Source organism: Schistocerca cancellata, chromosome 2 (assembly GCF_023864275.1).
Source record: "Schistocerca cancellata isolate TAMUIC-IGC-003103 chromosome 2, iqSchCanc2.1, whole genome shotgun sequence".
NCBI classification, from domain to species: Eukaryota; Metazoa; Arthropoda; class Insecta; order Orthoptera; family Acrididae; genus Schistocerca; species Schistocerca cancellata.
This window is the reverse complement of record NC_064627.1, coordinates 596,685,370-596,705,092: the sequence shown is the minus strand read 5'-3', so window position 1 is coordinate 596,705,092 and position 19,723 is coordinate 596,685,370. Positions and strand designations below refer to the sequence as shown.

General features: G+C 46.2%; 1 protein-coding gene across 1 annotated transcript in view; it reads left to right on the top strand.

The window, feature by feature from the left end:
- Positions 1 to 393: 393 nt before the first annotated feature.
- LOC126156870 (outer dynein arm-docking complex subunit 4-like) overlaps positions 394 to 19,723 on the top strand; it is a 49,219-nt gene continuing 29,889 nt past the window's right edge. The window contains exons 1-2 of the mRNA XM_049916338.1: positions 394 to 597; positions 10,149 to 10,281. Of these exons, the coding sequence (XP_049772295.1) occupies positions 433 to 597; positions 10,149 to 10,281 (298 nt within the window). The 5' untranslated portion in view covers positions 394 to 432. The remainder of the gene's footprint in view (positions 598 to 10,148; positions 10,282 to 19,723) is intronic.

Genomic DNA, 19,723 nt, shown 5'->3' with positions numbered 1-19,723 from the left:
TACTATGACTCATTATTTTTTGTGGAAGTGTGGTGCTGAAAGATATTGGAGGGATTTTTAATGCCTGATGCTGCTCATTTATTTTATTTCTTTTTTTTTTTATTGATAGGTACTGATGTGGGTACTTTTGGAAAAAATTTTCAAAGCTCAGTTGAAGTAAAGTTGATTTACATTGGTTGTTCTAAGCTACCATGCTCTCATTGTCACTAAGAGGTATACAAATGGAACTGCCCATTTTGGAAGACAGCTACCTCAGTAGATGTACGCATGTCTCACTGCTCCTCGTGGAACTAATGGCAAAATGTCAGTATATTCGCTACTCTAACTTTATCGTGTAACAATTTAGCGACGCGCCCTGGATCTGCGGGCAGGTCGCGGCGCGTGGTGCAGGAGGAGGAGTACACGGACAAGGACCGCGCCGCGGCCGCCAACATGGGCTCCCGCGACATCAAGCAGTCGCTGCGGCTGAAGCGCAAGCAGGAGCGCAGCCGCGCGCTGCAGATACCCGAGGAGGCGCGGCCCGGGGCGCTGCTCGCGCTCGGCAGCCGCGAGATGCGGCGCGGAAACCTGCGCACCGCCATCGGATTCGTCCACAAGGTCCGACGCGGAGCGCGTCTGCGCGTGCTTTTATACACACTACTATTCGTTAGTACCTACTCGATTCCAGAATATGGTTGTACGAAAACTACCAGACATATACAGGGTGGTCCATCGACAGTGACCGGTCCCAATATCTCACGAACTAAGCATCAAACGGAAAAACTACAAAGAACGAAACTCGTCTAGCTTGAAGGGGCCCGCTAGATGGCGCTGCCATACGTCAAACAGATATCAACTGCGTTTTTTTTAAATAGGAACCCCCATTTTTATTACATATTCGTGTAGTACGTAAAGAAATATGAATGTTTTAGTTGGATCACTTTTTTCGCTTTGTGACAGATGGCGCAGTAATAGTCACAAACGTAATATTACGTGGTATCACGTAACATTCCGCTAGTGCGGACGGTATTTCCTTCGTGCTACATTATCCGTGTTAAAATGGACCGTTTACCAATTGCGAAAAAGGTCGATATCGTGTTGATGTATGGCTGTTGTGATCAAAACGTCCAACGGGCGTGTGCTATGTTTGTTGCTCTGTATCCTGGACGACATCATTCAAGTGTTCGGACCGTTCGCTGAATAGTTACGTTATTTAAGGAAACAGGAAGTGTTCAGCCACATTTGAAACGTCAACCACGACCTGCAACAAATGATGATGCCCAAGTAGGTGTTTTAGCTGCTGTCGCGGCTAATCCGCACGTCAGTAGCAGACAAATTGCGCGAGAATCGGGAATCTCAAAAACGTCGGTGTTGAGAATGCTACATCAACATCGATTGCATCCGTACCATATTTCTACGCACCAGGAATTGCATGGTGACGACTTTGAACGTCGTGTACATTTCTGCCACTGGGCACAAGACAAATTACAGGACGATGACAGATTTTTTCCACGCGTTCTATTTAGCGACGAAGCGTCATTCACCAACAGCGGTAACGTAAACCGGCATAATATGCACTATTGGACAACGGAAAATCCACGATGGCTGCGACAAGTGGAACATCAGCGACCTTGGCGGGTTAACGTATGGTGCGGCACTATGAGAGGAAAGATAATTGGCCACCCATTTTATCGATGGCAATCTAAATGGTGCAATGTATGCTGATTTCCTACGTAATGTTCTACCGATGTTGCTACAAGATGTTTCACTGCATGACAGAATGGCGATGTACTTCCAACATGATGGATGTCCGGCACATAGCTCGCGTGCGGTTGAAGTGGTATTGAATAGCATATTTCATGACAGGTGGATTGATCGAGGAAGCACCATACCATGGCCCGCACGTTCACCGGATCTGACGTCCCCGGATTTCTTTCTGTGGGAAAAGTTAATGGATATTTGCCATCGTGATCCACCGACAACGCCTGACAACAAGCGTCAGCGCATTGTCAATGCATGTAGTTCATCCGCTGTTGAGAGGAATGTCGTTACACGTATTGACAAATGCTTTGAGGATGACGGACATCATTTTCAGCATGTATTGCATTAATGTGGTATTTACAGGTAATCACGCTGTAACAGCAAGCTTTCTCAGAAATGATATGTTCACAAAAGTACATGTACCACATTGGTACAACCGAAATAAAATGTTCAAACGTACCTACGTTCCGTATTTTAATTTAAAATCCTACCTGTTACCAACTGTTCGTCTAAAATTGTGAGACGTATGTTTGTGACTATTACAGCGCCATCTATCACAAAGCGAAAAAAGTGGTCCAGCTAAAACATTCATATTTCTTTACGTACTACACGAATGTAATGTATGTAATGTAATGTATGTAATGTATGTAATAAAAAATGGGGGTTCCTACTTAAAAAAAAACGCAGTTGATATCCGTCTGTCCTATGGCAGCGCCATCTAGCGGGCCAACCATAGCGCCATTTGGTTCCCCCTTCAAGCTAGACAAGTTTCGTTCTTTGTACTTTTTTCGTTTGACGCTAATTTCGGCAGATATTTGGCCCTGTCACGGTCAATGGACCACCCTGCAGATAAATGATGTATACAAGTCGACAGAGCATCTTTACGAGTTTCGATTCGTAATACGAGACGTGACGTAGTTACAGAGGTCGTCACTAGGGGACAGGTTTGTCAGAACTTGTAGTCAAATGATATGCTCCGTACTTTCGCATCCAGTTAGTTCACACCTGATGATGGGCGACGCACTGAAGTGATTTCCCAAGTGAGTTGCACTGGCGCCTTCTATGGTAATTCGTGTCAGTGACTTGAATAAATTTCGGGGAAATATTCATGTCTGCTGCATCATAAGAACTGTCCATACTGAGCACCCGTAATGTAAGAGAAAAACCTTGGTCAGGTACTTTATCCGGAATGTTGTTATTGTTGTAGTCTTCAGTCCTGAGACTGGTTTGATGCAGCATAATAAACACATATTATCCATAATATGTGTTTATTTTCTGATAAGTAATGTGGTTTTCACGAATTCGTCTTGTAAAATCCCGGAGGTACATTTTAGTAACCCGCCACTGCTGCCATTATGATTCCAACGTCAGAAAGGACAGATAATAATGGAATTGTACGTATTGTGCGTACACAGTATAGCAGGAAGAACACGTAAGTGATTCGGTTGTATTCAAGGTACAAAATTTAGTGTGCAGGACCGCCACCTTTGGCATCAGCAATGGCTCTAACCCTGCTGGGCATCAAGTCAAAATGAGCCTCTTAAACTGTACGCCACACCCCATCAACCCTAGTCGGAGGCGGGTGGTGGATTTCCAGTCTCTAGCCAATCCTTGATCAGACGTTCTCAGTTGGTGAAAGATCTGGGGAACGTCTGGCCAGGGCAAAAGCCGAACATCATCTCTATGGCGGTAGGTCAAGTCAGCACAAGTAACACACTATCTTCTGTAATCTCGTTGAGGGAATATGTCACGGAGATCTCGAAAATAGCGGACTGACGCAGACCTTAACACGTCAGAAAACAAGCCCTTGGTGTACAAATTACCAGCTATGCGAATAAAAGGCGATGATTTATGTAGTCAGTGGCACTCCATTCCGTCAGGCCAGATGCTGTACGCGTGTAACGATTACGAATGCAGTCTGCTAACATTCACTCTCCTCAGAGCCTCTACACGCGCATTCTTCTATCATGACACTGTACGCGGAAGTGGGACTCATCTAAAAACATGACGATGTGTGACTACCGTGTCAAGCATTGGGTTCTTGAGCACCACTTGTCGGCAGGCTTCAGTCTGGTGCTTGTCGAGTGAAGCCACAACGGTGGACTCGCAGAGGACGGGTTGTAGCGCTTCAGACATTATTGCGCTCTCCGCTTGGACATTTGTTTTTCCACAAAAAATTCCACATCTTCACTTGTGGTGTACCGCGTGAATGTACCATCCTGCAACACTGAGCGAACAATATGTCTCTTCTCTAGAATCTTGTTGTATTGCGCCATTTAGACGCTGTATGGCGTGAACTGTGACCCTTGTGAACTCATCAATGTCGCATACCCACGTACCAGACCTGTGCTCCCGACCAACTCGAGCAGCAATATTGTGAAACGAGAAATTGCTGTCTCCATAGACAATGATCCTGCTGCTGTCGACCTCCAACACGTGCTGCAAGACGGTTGTCATTCTTACACGATCTTCTCTCAAACAACCCACTTTTAAGCAAGATTTCGGAAAGAAAAAAAATGTTCAGATGTGTGTGAAATCTTATGGGACTTAACTGCTACGGTTATCAGTCCCTAAGCTCACACACTACTTAATCTAAACTATCCTAAGAACAAACACACACACCCATGCCCGAGGGAGGACTCGAACCTCCTCCGTGACCAGCCGCACAGTCCATGACTGCAGCGCCTTAGACCGCTCGGCTGATCCTGCGCGGCATTTCGGAAAGAGATGTTCACTGTGTAATCTTTTCTTCTGCATACAGAACGTAGATATTGTCCCTCCTGCATACTTTGTGGGTTTGCCTTGATATGCTAAATAGTTGCGTATCCAACCACGTAGTACAGTTCATGCGATGAAGAAACACAGACACCGTGTGTCATTCTTTAAGTTCATTTATCCTGACAGAGAATGTGTCTTCCTTTCTTCATTCCACTAAAAATGATCACTGTGTCTTCAGACATATTTTCAGTTATGATACTTCATGTCAAATAACATATGTTGCAACTTTAATGGCTTTCACCGTAGATATAGGCACTTTTATGTCCAGCCGAGTATTTTCGGAAGTCATACTGACTATCCTTTGATATCTTGTGTTCTTTCACGTGTCAGTGCAACAATTAATGTTGTTTGGAATTATAATAATAATAATACTAAAGGTAATAATAGTAACTGTAGATAATGGTAAAGGAAAAATGACACGGATCGAAGAAACAATATCAATATGGAACTACTGAGTTGTAAGAAAGAGGAATGCAGATACACTGATTCATCTGGGGGCTTGGGTACGCGAGAATGTCCGATGGTAAAGCGTGGTAATTATTTGTAACAGAGTGAAGCATGACTTTGAAATCGAGAGAAAACAATGTTGTTTTTTAATCGATAAGTCATTAGGTTCTTCTGAAGCTGTAACTGTAAGCCCCATGGTATTATGAGGAAGATATATCAAGAGTAGGTCAACTTGATTTAGAAAAGATAGCTGTTTGAGTGAAGGAGATGGAAAGGCTTTCTGCTCTAATGGGTGCCAGTGATCTTGCCGTGCTGTTCAGCTAAGAGCCTTTGGATGAAGGAGAGTTGTGAAAAACTATATACCTTGATCGGACGGTAAAGCGGTCAATATACAGACATCTCTACTCAGTGTGGGCTTCTGCGGCCAGAGTCAAATAAAATAAAAGTTTTCCAGGTGTGGCACAGCGTCGTATTACAAATAACTGTCAATGACGAAACCAGCGCTTCGCCCTTGGTTACACCAGAGTCCACTACATTTTGTCATGACTGCTATAGTGAGCATGATATTACGTCACAATTTTAAAATAAATTTTATATTGTTAGTCTCTTGTGGGGAAATAAGGGGGAAACTTAATTGTAATTGATCCCCTATGGTGGAGCTGGTAGGGATCAGCTATTGTCTACTGCCTTACACAGTGTGTAGCATGACTTTTAGTCATGAATGGTGTGTTAACTCTTGTTCTCTTCATGAATGGTGTGTTAACTCTTGTTCTCTTCATGCATAACACAGACAGTGCGGCGGCGGTTACTCACTGGTCACACTTGCGTCCAGTCGTGTTGAAATGGTGCCAATAATTTCATCAAGGCTGGAAATACGTGAGTTGTGCACTAAATTTTTTTCATAATGCCGGCAAGCTGAAAGAACATTGGGGGAAACAGATTTTCCAACGATAAAAACATTCGCACAGCAGTTATGAATGGCTTTGTAACGTCTCTTGCAGCGGTCTCTCCATGATATTTTCAGAAATTTTATAAATTATATAACTCAGTACATATCTCGAAATATCTCTTCTTATTATCTCTTCTTATCTTACCGATTATCAATGCAAAGTAGTTTCAAGCCCATGGAGCGTCCATTTACTCCATCGAATAGCTTCTCTGCTATCTATGTTTTCTCTTGGGAAAAGAATAGGGGACTTCTTGCCGATTAGTTGTGAAAGAAGGATGTATATGTTTGTATTGTTGAGCTAGTCGCCATCTTGATGAGATTCTGTATGAGAAGGAATTTAATACATGAACTAAACTAAAGTAAGTGTGTTCGCGTATTATTTAACTGATTATTATTGACAGTGTCTGCTTACTACGCTGTGTTGCACGGGATCAGTGGGCAACGTCTGATTTACACTGGACGAACCTGCCGTTTTGTATGCTCAAGGTATCCAGTTACTTCAAATAAATAGGCTAACACGGTCTTACCAGCAGATCTCCGGTCTTCCCCATGTGATCACCGAAAGTTAATTATTATTACAAATGTTTCCAGGAGATCGACTGACAATTTTCGTCGCACCGAGACTTCGAAATTGCTTCACTGCCTCATCGAATTTAAGTTAAGCTCAATTTAATCAGGATAGAACAGTACTGAACTGTGTGAATGTGATAAGCCTGCTTTGTCAATGAAAATTCCCTTAATATACGCATGTTTTCACTATCCTGATCAGTGAAGCTAAATCAGGCCGGTGTGAGAGAGGTTTTTAAATTTTAGATCACACACAAAAGATATTAAAGCTTAATGACCAAGAAGCGGATTTCTAGCGTCGAGAAATTGAGCAATTCGTAGAACTTTGCGACCACTGAATGTGGAAACTTCCTGACTGCGTTGAAAAATTGTGTCATGTGCGTGTATCCCTATTTAAGTGTAGTGCAGCATTCAGTAAAAGTTATTTGGTATGCTGCATAATGTGTAACTTAATTTTGAAGTTCGTCGCACCATTACGCTTCTTATGCCGTGTAATTCGCTGTGAGTAGTTCGCCAGCAAAAGGGGCAGCTACATTACCGGTGTGGTTATGGGTACAGCCATACACGGTAGTTCTTTACTACCATTCTATGACGTCTGTTGGTTGACGCACCTTCGTGCACAGATTCCATAAAATCGACTTGCTATTACACTCCACATCACTCCATGACACAAGTCAGCAGTTGAGGCTGACATTACCGCCTAGTACCAATTCTGCACACGTAAAGCCCTTAAAAGCGACCAGTGTGCTCTTTCGAGGGCATGAATATTCCTTTGTCTAGTGAGCTTATCAAGAGATGAAGGTAGAAACAACGGCGTGGTGGGTATCGAGTTAACTGGACAGGTAAACAGTATTATGTACTTCAGTACGGAAAATGTGATGCAGGATTCGAATTGAGAGGCTAGGCGAATGCGGAAAGTGAGTGGAGAGGATGGTATTCAAGGATTTGGAGAGGTTTGTGGGTTTTTGGGGATGTAGAAATCCAGGTGACATTTTCAGATGCAAGTTGGAACTGATACGGCTTTTGTTGATGTAGAAGACGATGAGAAGGTAACGTTCCAGTATTCCCAATTTATACAAGGTTATTCGTAAATACTTCTGGCGTTGCAGAAGACAACTGCGCGAGAAGTACAAAATATACAGGAAGATTACAAAGTTTCTATTCGTAATACGCGCCATGGCGTAGTTACTGGGCGCACCAGTAGGGGGCAGACGTATCAGAACATGGCGTGTAATGAGTTGATACGTGGATTTGGTGTCCCTGACTTCCCTAAATGTGAGTCAAATATAATGGTTCAGCGACGTTTTGGTGCCAAACATCGGGTGAAAGCTCCAGCACACGAAACTATCCACGAGTGGTGCAACAAATTCCGTCAGACTGACTGCCCTTGTGGTGCAAGGCAAACAGGGGAGGCAGGGCAGCCAGTAGAGAAGGTAGAGTGTCTGTGGGAATTAGTCTTCAGGAGTCCAAAGCAATGGACGGCACTTGCGAGCTAGAGAACTGCAGATACTTCAGTCAACTGTCTGGATGATACTACGCAAACGTCTATTTGTAAAAGTATGCCTGCTGTCATTGCTAAATGCGTTGACTATCGGGACAATGGATTTGTGTTGGCTGATGAAGGAAGACGACCTTTTGCAGAAGATGGTTTTCAGTAACGAAGCCAAGTTTCATTTGTCTGAAAAGTGAATTGTCGTAATGTGTGTGTTTCACGAATGTGGATATGCTGTGGTAAAGGCACGTGCCAGAATTATAACAAGACGGTGGAGGATTCAGTCTGCAACAAGACGGTGATCCACCATAGCTTTGTTCCGACCTTTATGATTATGTCATAACTGAACTTCCTCAGTATAGGATGTCCCTCAGTGACTCCCATGTTTACGTGACTAAACACCATGTGATTTCTGTGATGGGGCTATATCGAAGATAGTGTATTCCTGCTTCTACTCATATGTCATCTGGAAAAGTTGCAGGGAATAATAATTAATATAGTCTCTGATATCGACCTTGACATGGTGGATGCGTATGGCAAGAGTTTGACTATCGTACTGACGTTGCCCACGTCACATTTGGTGTCAATGCTGAGTACCTGTAATGCGAGTTCAAAACTTGTAGAGCTTTTTTTTCCATTGATATGCGTCTATTTCCTGTGTGTCTTGTAGTTTCTGCACTGACGTGTTCTGGAACCGCGGAGGTACTTATGTACACTACTGGCCACTAAAGTTGCTACACCAAGAAGAAATGCAGATGATAAACGGGTATTCATTGGACAAATATATTATACTAGAACTGACATATGATTACATTTTCAGGCAATTTGGGTGCATAGATCCTGAGAAATCAGTACCCAGAACCCTGGGCATTGAGTCAAATAGAGCTTGGATGGCGTGTAACACGTACAGCTGCCCATGCAGCTTCAACTCGATACCACAGTTCATCACGAGTAGTGACTGGCGTATTGTGACGAGCCAGTTGCTCGGCCACCATTGACCAGACGTTTTCAATTGGTGAGATATCTGGATAATGTGCAGGCCAGGGCAGCAGTCGAACATTTTCTGTATCCAGAAAGGCCCGTACGCAACCTGCAACATGCGATCATGCATTATCCTTCTGAAGTGTAGGGTTACGCAAGGACTGAATGAAGGGTAGAGCCACGGGTCGTAACACATCTGAAATGTAACGTCCACTGTTCAAAGTACCGTCAATGCGAGCAACAGGAGACCGAGAAGTGTAACCAATGGCACCCCATACCATCACACCAAGAGATACTCCAGTATGGCGATGACGAATATACGATTCCAATGTGCGTTCACCGCGATGTCACAAAACACGGATGCGACCATCATGATGCTGTAAACAGAACCTGGATTCATCCGAAAAAATGACGTTTTGCCATTCGTGCACCCAGGTTCGTCGTCGAGTACACCATTGCAGGCGCTCCTGTCTGTGATGCGGCGTCAAGGGTAAGCGCAGCCACGGTCTCCGATCTGATAGTCCAAGCTGCTGCAAACGCCGTCGAACTGTTCGTGCAGATGGTTGTCGTCTTGCAAACGTCCCCATCTGTTGACTCAGGGATCGAGACGTGGCTGCACGATACGTTACAGCCATGCGGATAAGATGCCTGTTACCTCGACTGCTAGTGATACGAGGCCGTTGGGATCCAGCACGGCTTTCCGTATTACCCTCCTGAACCTACCGGTTCCATATTTTGCTAACAGTCATTGGATCTCGGCCAACGCGAGCAGCAATGTCGCGATACGATAAACCGCAATCGCGATAGGCTACAACCCGACCTTTATCAAAGTCGGAAACGTGATGGTACGGATTTCTCCTCCTTACACGAGGCATCACAACAACGTTTCACCAGGCAACGCCGGTCAACTGCTGTTTGTGTATGAGAAATCGGTTGGAAACTTCCCTCATGTCAGGTGTCGCCACCGGCGCCAACCTGTGCTCTGTGCTCTGAAAAGCTAATCATTTGCATATCGCAGCATCTTCTTCCTGTCTGCTAAATTTCGCGTCTGTAGCACGTCATCTTCGTGGTGTAGCCATTTCAACGGCCAGTAGTGTATAGCCCTGTACAAGCTGAGGGAACATTTTGCTCTTATTTTGTGTGTCACAAGAAGTGGAGAGACGAGGAGTGCGTGGCGGTGTGTGGTGTCGGCAGGCGCTGGAGCTGAACCCGCGCGACAAGAACGCGCTGGTGTGCCGCAGCAAGTGCCACCTGCTGATGGGGGAGCCGCAGCTGGCGCTGCACGACGCCGAGGCTGCGCTGCGCATCGACAAGAACTTCGTCAAGGGTAACCGCACGACCTGTCTGCTGCCCGCTCTGTTGTGCGAGCGGCACTCCATAAGTTGTAATTGTCACCTCGAAAAAATAAAATTACCTAATTCGTGGTTTTCTTTCTTTGCTGGTAAGTTTCAGCAGCCCTCGTACACTCTGACGTCTGCGCCACAGTACCGTAGCGCACCATCAGAGCACCCATAAACAGTGGAGTGTCGTGCGGTAATTTGATTGTCACATTTGAAGTAACACTGCAACAAACCAGTGCTGAGTTGGTGGAAGCGTATAGCAACAATATACAATAAAATCACACAGTCAGTAGCGCAGACGCTTCCAGTGGGGTCAAACGAGTCTTTAGCGGTGTAGAATGAGGTGACAGGGTCCCGGCGGAGGTTCGAGTCCTCCCTCGGGCATGGGTGTGTGTGTTTGTCCTTAGGATAATTTAGGTTAAGTAGTGTGTAAGCTTAGGGACTGATGAGCTTAGCGGTTAAGTCCCATAAGATTTCACACACATTTGAACATTTTGAGGTGACAGGCCATCTCTCGGACAAGAACCGGGAAATGACAGAGAAGTGGAGGCCGAGATATCAAAGACCGCCGTAGCATACTCGGAGCGATAGTGGAACGCTCTAAAAATTAGTGATGCATCAGTTTCCGACGTTGTCCACATCTGCAATATGACAGAGGTGTTGTTCGCTGGGTTCACCGATTACTCACGGCGGTTCGGAAAACCTGCCGAAAAGAAGCAGCAGTGCAATTCTTGCAGCTCTGTCGGGCCTATCTAGATTACTTGTTTAGCTGCTGCCTAATTGCCGCTTACAAGTGCTGAGTGTATCACCATGACCCCGAGACAAAAAAGCAAACCAACCAGTGGAAGCAAGTCGACTCACATCCGCCGAAACTGACTAAGATCCAACCATCATCGGGAAAGGTGGTGTTGAGACTTTTGTAGACTGTCGTGGTATGATGGTGACGGATATTGCTCGTACGAAACAAGCTATTAGAGAAACATGCTACCCAAGTTTTCTGCAGAGGTTAGGGGAGAATGTGTCACAGAAAGCTGTCTAAAGGTATGTTTTGATCCTCAATAACGTTCCTGACAAGTCTGCAACAAGACACAGTCATATATGCTGCTTTTCTGGACAATCAAATTTTGCCGCGCACCCCCTTCATTCTCATGACCTTGTATCCAGTGACTTCTTCTTCTTTCGGATGAAGAAACCAGTGCATGGCGGGCATTTCCAGAACTGACGACAAGGTGAGTTTCGACGTGTAACTTCCCCTCAACAGCCAAAATGCAGCCTTCTGCAAGGAAGGTCTGCGCCAGGTTATCCATCCTTTCCAAAAAAACTGCACGGTTCAAAGGTGAATATGGAGAGAAGAACTAACATTACATCAAATTACAAGGTCACACTTTGTGTTTTTCGAGGCGACAATTAAAACTTTGCGACTGGCTCTCGTAATGACTTGTGCTGACAATCAGAGTATCCCAGACGTCAATCCTCTCATACGTAGTGGCTACGACTCCTCTTCCACTGCACATTCTTCCCATTGCCACAACCACTTTCCAACGCTGCGATTCCTTTGATTTTTTATTTTGCACGTCTAGTCCTGTAGCACCAAACTCAGAAGTAAATCTTCATGGTCATCGAAGGAGTCCGTACATGAAAGTAACATCAGAAACGTAATAGAATAATAATACACAAAATAAAATTACACGAATCCTACGCAGACGACAGGCTGCGAGTAGGTATTAGCATAACCAACAATTTTTTTCCAGGAACTCTTCGACGCAATGAGATTCATGGTTTAGCCATGAAAGTGCGAGGACAACCGTTAACATTTTTTAATGTTTATGGTGCCTACAGGAAACAGACGCAGCAAAATACTGCATGCTTTCCTGCACAGGAGTCAAGAAGGTGCGATCGAAAGAGAGATTGGGTTTCTGCCTAGTGTTGACTAAGTGAAAACTGTTAATTCTCATAAATTAGCTCATGTTGTTAATAACAAACGACACTAAAGAAAATATATATTGAGAGGCCAACATCAAAAGGCCCAGGTTCCTGAACAAGGGTCGGCAGGACGCTCGCGAACTGAGATCACATACTCCTCTTACTGCCCGTTTCTAAGCCAAAAATAGTCCTTGCAAATGGGAAGAGTTACCCCAGATTACAATGTCGTATGTCATAAGCGAATGAAAATAAGAAAAGTAGACTAATTTTTGTGTTGCACGAAGCAGATACCGTCCGCAGTGGCGGAATGTTACGTGATACCACGTACTTACACGTTTGCGACTATTACAGCGCCATCTATCACAAAGCGAAAAAATTGGTCCATCTACAATATTCGTAGTTCTTTACGTGCTACACGAATAAGTAAAAAAAAAAAACAGGGGTTCCTATTTTTAAAAAACGCAGTTGATATCCGTTTCACCTATGGCAGCGCCATCTAGCGGGCCAACCATAGCGCCATCTGGTTTCCCCGTTCAAGCTAGACGAGTTTCGTTCTTTGTAATTTTTTAGTTTAATGTTTATTTCGTGAGATATTTGGCCCGGTCACTATCAATGGACCACCCTGTATAGTGAACGTTTCTCAGCAAAAAGGAACGTTGTATTTCTGGTTTAATGGCTTATTATTAGAATACTACCGCAGAATCTGAATTTATGATAACAATAAAGATGGCTCAATGTCAGAGAGATCGGTGAAGAAGAGAGGGATGCAGGGGTTAGAGGAAACGAATTTAGAAATGGGAAAGGAGGAGATGGACAGAGAAGTGGGAGGGCGGGGGGACAGAAGGAGATGGAGAGAGGGAGGGGGACTAGAAGATGAACGGAGAAAAAAGGAGGACGTGATGGACAGAGAGAGGCGAAAGAGGAAGAGGTGGATAAAGACGGGAAGAGGAGGACAAGGACAGAGAGAGAAGGGAGAAGGCGATGAGGACGTATATTCAATTCCCATACATATTAGAAACATGTCCTTTCTCTAGAATGAGATTTTCACTCTGCAGCGGAGTGTGCGCTGATATGAAACTTCCTGGCAGATTAAAACTGTGTGCCCGACCGAGACTCGAACTCGGGACCTTTGCCTTTCGCGGGCAAGCGCTCCACCATCTGAGCTACCGAAGCACGACTCACGCCCGGTACTCACAGCTTCACTTCTGCCAGTACCTCGTCTCCTACCTTCCAAACTTTACAGAAGTTCTCCTGCGAACCTTGCAGAACTAGCACTCCTGAAAGAAAGGATATTGCGGAGACATGGCTTAGCCACAGCCTGGGGGATGTTTCCAGAATGAGATTTTCACTCTGCAGCGCAGTGTGCGCTGATATGAAACTTCCTGGCAGATTAAAACTGTGTGCCCGACCGAGACTCGAACTCGGGACCTTTGCCTTTCGCGGGCAAGCGCTCCACCATCTGAGCTACCGAAGCACGACTCACGCCCGGTACTCACAGCTTCACTTCTGCCAGTACCTCGTCTCCTACCTTCCAAACTTTACAGAAGTTCTCCTGCGAACCTTGCAGAACTAGCACTCCTGAAAGAAAGGATATTGCGGAGACATGGCTTAGCCACAGCCTGGGGGATGTTTCCAGAATGAGATTTTCACTCTGCAGCGGAGTGTGCGCTGATATGAAACTTCCTGGCAGATTAAAACTGTGTGCCCGACCGAGACTCGAACTCGGGACCTTTGCCTTTCGCGGGCAAGCGCTCCACCATCTGAGCTACCGAAGCACGACTCACGCCCGGTACTCACAGCTTCACTTCTGCCAGTACCTCGTCTCCTACCTTCCAAACTTTACAGAAGTTCTCCTGCGAACCTTGCAGAACTAGCACTCCTGAAAGAAAGGATATTGCGGAGACATGGCTTAGCCACAGCCTGGGGGATGTTTCCAGAATGAGATTTTCACTCTGCAGCGGAGTGTGCGCTGATATGAAACTTCCTGGCAGATTAAAACTGTGTGCCCGACCGAGACTCGAACTCGGGACCTTTGCCTTTCGCGGGCAAGCGCTCCACCATCTGAGCTACCGAAGCACGACTCACGCCCGGTACTCACAGCTTCACTTCTGCCAGTACCTCGTCTCCTACCTTCCAAACTTTACAGAAGTTCTCCTGCGAACCTTGCAGAACTAGCACTCCTGAAAGAAAGGATATTGCGGAGACATGGCTTAGCCACAGCCTGGGGGATGTTTCCAGAATGAGATTTTCACTCTGCAGCGCAGTGTGCGCTGATATGAAACTTCCTGGCAGATTAAAACTGTGTGCCCGACCGAGACTCGAACTCGGGACCTTTGCCTTTCGCGGGCAAGCGCTCCACCATCTGAGCTACCGAAGCACGACTCACGCCCGGTACTCACAGCTTCACTTCTGCCAGTACCTCGTCTCCTACCTTCCAAACTTTACAGAAGTTCTCCTGCGAACCTTGCAGAACTAGCACTCCTGAAAGAAAGGATATTGCGGAGACATGGCTTAGCCACAGCCTGGGGGATGTTTCCAGAATGAGATTTTCACTCTGCAGCGCAGTGTGCGCTGATATGAAACTTCCTGGCAGATTAAAACTGTGTGCCCGACCGAGACTCGAACTCGGGACCTTTGCCTTTCGCGGGCAAGCGCTCCACCATCTGAACTACCGAAGCACGACTCACGCCCGGTACTCACAGCTTCACTTCTGCCAGTACCTCGTCTCCTACCTTCCAAACTTTACAGAAGTTCTCCTGCGAACCTTGCAGAACTAGCACTCCTGAAAGAAAGGATATTGCGGAGACATGGCTTAGCCACAGCCTGGGGGATGTTTCCAGAATGAGATTTTCACTCTGCAGCGGAGTGTGCGCTGATATGAAACTTCCTGGCAGATTAAAACTGTGTGCCCGACCGAGACTCGAACTCGGGACCTTTGCCTTTCGCGGGCAAGCGCTCCACCATCTGAGCTACCGAAGCACGACTCACGCCCGGTACTCACAGCTTCACTTCTGCCAGTACCTCGTCTCCTACCTTCCAAACTTTACAGAAGTTCTCCTGCGAACCTTGCAGAACTAGCACTCCTGAAAGAAAGGATATTGCGGAGACATGGCTTAGCCACAGCCTGGGGGATGTTTCCAGAATGAGATTTTCACTCTGCAGCGGAGTGTGCGCTGATATGAAACTTCCTGGCAGATTAAAACTGTGTGCCCGACCGAGACTCGAACTCGGGACCTTTGCCTTTCGCGGGCAAGCGCTCCACCATCTGAGCTACCGAAGCACGACTCACGCCCGGTACTCACAGCTTCACTTCTGCCAGTACCTCGTCTCCTACCTTCCAAACTTTACAGAAGTTCTCCTGCGAACCTTGCAGAACTAGCACTCCTGAAAGAAAGGATATTGCGGAGACATGGCTTAGCCACAGCCTGGGGGATGTTTCCAGAATGAGATTTTCACTCTGCAGCGGAGTGTGCGCTGATATGAAACTTCCTGGCAGATTAAAACTGTGTGCCCGACCGAGACTCGAACTCGGGACCTTTGCCTTTCGCGGGCAAGCGCTCCACCATCTGAGCTACCGAAGCACGACTCACGCCCGGTACTCACAGCTTCACTTCTGCCAGTACCTCGTCTCCTACCTTCCAAACTTTACAGAAGTTCTCCTGCGAACCTTGCAGAACTAGCACTCCTGAAAGAAAGGATATTGCGGAGACATGGCTTAGCCACAGCCTGGGGGATGTTTCCAGAATGAGATTTTCACTCTGCAGCGCAGTGTGCGCTGATATGAAACTTCCTGGCAGATTAAAACTGTGTGCCCGACCGAGACTCGAACTCGGGACCTTTGCCTTTCGCGGGCAAGCGCTCCACCATCTGAGCTACCGAAGCACGACTCACGCCCGGTACTCACAGCTTCACTTCTGCCAGTACCTCGTCTCCTACCTTCCAAACTTTACAGAAGTTCTCCTGCGAACCTTGCAGAACTAGCACTCCTGAAAGAAAGGATATTGCGGAGACATGGCTTAGCCACAGCCTGGGGGATGTTTCCAGAATGAGATTTTCACTCTGCGGCGCAGTGTGCGCTGATATGAAACTTCCTGGCAGATTAAAACTGTGTGCCCGACCGAGACTCGAACTCGGGACCTTTGCCTTTCGCGGGCAAGCGCTCCACCATCTGAGCTACCGAAGCACGACTCACGCCCGGTACTCACAGCTTCACTTCTGCCAGTACCTCGTCTCCTACCTTCCAAACTTTACAGAAGTTCTCCTGCGAACCTTGCAGAACTAGCACTCCTGAAAGAAAGGATATTGCGGAGACATGGCTTAGCCACAGCCTGGGGGATGTTTCCAGAATGAGATTTTCACTCTGCAGCGCAGTGTGCGCTGATATGAAACTTCCTGGCAGATTAAAACTGTGTGCCCGACCGAGACTCGAACTCGGGACCTTTGCCTTTCGCGGGCAAGCGCTCCACCATCTGAGCTACCGAAGCACGACTCACGCCCGGTACTCACAGCTTCACTTCTGCCAGTACCTCGTCTCCTACCTTCCAAACTTTACAGAAGTTCTCCTGCGAACCTTGCAGAACTAGCACTCCTGAAAGAAAGGATATTGCGGAGACATGGCTTAGCCACAGCCTGGGGGATGTTTCCAGAATGAGATTTTCACTCTGCAGCGCAGTGTGCGCTGATATGAAACTTCCTGGCAGATTAAAACTGTGTGCCCGACCGAGACTCGAACTCGGGACCTTTGCCTTTCGCGGGCAAGCGCTCCACCATCCGAGCTACCGAACCTTGCAAGGTTCGCAGGAGAACTTCTGTAAAGTTTGGAAGGTAGGAGACGAGGTACTGGCAGAAGTGAAGCTGTGAGTACCGGGCGTGAGTCGTGCTTCGGTAGCTCAGATGGTGGAGCGCTTGCCCGCGAAAGGCAAAGGTCCCGAGTTCGAGTCTCGGTCGGGCACACAGTTTTAATCTGCCAGGAAGTTTCATATCAGCGCACACTCCGCTGCAGAGTGAAAATCTCATTCTGGAAACATCCCCCAGGCTGTGGCTAAGCCATGTCTCCGCAATATCCTTTCTTTCAGGAGTGCTAGTTCTACAAGGTTCGCAGGAGAACTTCTGTAAAGTTTGGAAGGTAGGAGACGAGGTACTGGCAGAAGTAAAGCTGTGAGTACCGGGCGTGAGTCGTGCTTCGGTAGCTCAGATGGTGGAGCGCTTGCCCGCGAAAGGCAAAGGTCCCGAGTTCGAGTCTCGGACGGGCACACAGTTTTAATCTGCCAGGAAGTTTCATGTCCTTTCTCTTTTCTTATTTTTCCATTTAACCAGACTGGGCCAGTGCAACGCGCGGGTGGCTACAATTAGTGCCAAGTATAGTTGCAATCAATTTTTGAACAAGATCCACAACACAGGCTTTCCATGTCATCTTCCATCTATCTGTACACCTATGAATTTCAAATGTTCGCTGATCACATGCCCATTCTCTGCTTTGAATTGTGTGTTAGAAACTAAAAACGGAGTCTCACTGTGATTTCACATCAATTTATTTTGCAAGCCATGAACTTACGTCTTGAACTGCACCGTTTCATACATTGCCTACATTGCACTCTACACCCTTCATTAACAGCCTCACTGCTGTGGAGAGTGACTTTTTGCTGTCTGTTCTTGAAGTATGAGGGGTAGTGTTCTCATAGCAGAGTACTGGTCATAGTGCGTCACCAAACACCCAGCGAGAAGTCACAGTAGTCAGTAGGCTGGACGGACGACGGTCCAAATCCGCGTCCGACCATCCAGATTTAGGTTTTCCGTGATTTCCCTAAATCCCTCGCGGAAAAAGCTGAGATGTATCCTTTAGAAAGTCAAGGCCGATTTCCTGCCCCATCATTTAAGAAACAGTTCGAGCTTGTGCCGCGTATCGAATGGCCTCGTTTTCGACTGGTCGTAAAACCTAACCTTCCTTCTTTCCTGCGACACCAAAAGAAGTGATCTATTTCCATAGATATTCATGGGCTCTTCTGAAATACTACAAGTTCCTCGTCGTAGAGTGTCAAGACTCTCATGGAAGACAAAGGAACTGAAATTGAGGAGAGCAGAGCAAATGTAGATGGAATGAAATACGTTTTCAAATTTTTCTTTACAAAGAAGATTTCGGAAGCATTGTCCTGCTTACCTCTCACACCTTTACAAAGATAAGTGATGTAGTTATATGTGCCACTGACATTCAGAAACAGGGCAAATCGCTAAAGTTATACGAAGCTCTAGGGCTCCATGGCATCCCTATCAGATTCTACGAAGAATTTCTGACTCGGTTAGCCCATCTTTTAACCATAATATAACGTAGATTCTTCGAACAAAACGTTGTGCCCAGTAGTGGGAAGAACGCACTGGTCACATCCATCTACAAAAAGGCTAACAGAAGTAATCCACAAAACTACTGCCGAATGTCTTTGATATCCATCTCTTGTAGAATATTGAACTCAAAGGTAATGAGGCATTTCGAACAGAATGACCTCCTACAATCAGCATGGACTCCGAAAACATTGGTCATACAAAACCCAACTCGTCCTTTTCTTACGTGGCACCCTGAGAGCCATGGATCGAGACTGTATGGTAGATGCAGTACTCCTTGACTTCCGAAACGCAGTTGACCACAGCAGCATTTATTAACGAAACTATAATCACATCGGGGATCAAACAAAAACTATGACTAGATTTAAGATTTCTCGACAGGGAAGATGTAGCAGGTTATTTCGGAAAGTCGTCAAAGATGGAGAAGTAACTTCAGTAATCCTCGAGGAAACTGTGTTGTGACCCTTGCCGTTCGTGTCCTGGAACTCGTAGTGTTGCGCAAAGGCGAGGATCAACACGAAAATTTCGCTAACCATTGGGTGCCCAAACGGTAATCTGTATTAAAAAGGCGCGCATGCATTTCCACGAGTGTTACCTGCCGCTGTAACTCACACAGGTAAAGCAGATTTGTCTGCTCACGAAACTCGAACGTAGCGAGTGTGAAGTTTCGTTCCGTAGTCAGCCGTCGGAGAGTTTTGCATTGTTGGCTCGGACTTTAGAAACTGTAGATGAGAACGGGTAAATCTCCCATAGAACAACGTGACCCGGTGCAGACACACGTTCTTGTCCTGAGTGCTGAACAAGTCTGTCCCTTTGTGCTGAAGGAGCGGCCGCCTGCCGACCTGCACGCTTGGACCGTTCTCGTTGCTATCTCTGGCACCAGAGTTGCATCGGAAGTTCTTAATTATCAGGCAAGTGTTATTTGGCGCAATGCCACTAAATTTATATCGGAAGAAGCTAAAATCTCATTACAATGTGTACTTCAAAAGATTTCAGGAACCACTAACTATTCCAATCGCACAGTAAGGAGATTAAAGGAGAAGGAAAACACAGCTACAAGTACTTCCCAAAAATCCAGTACTTCCAGGAAGACGTAGATAATTGTATAATTTTATAATTTCATAATTTTATAATTAGGTAATAATTTGGTAATCAGGCAAGTGAAACATC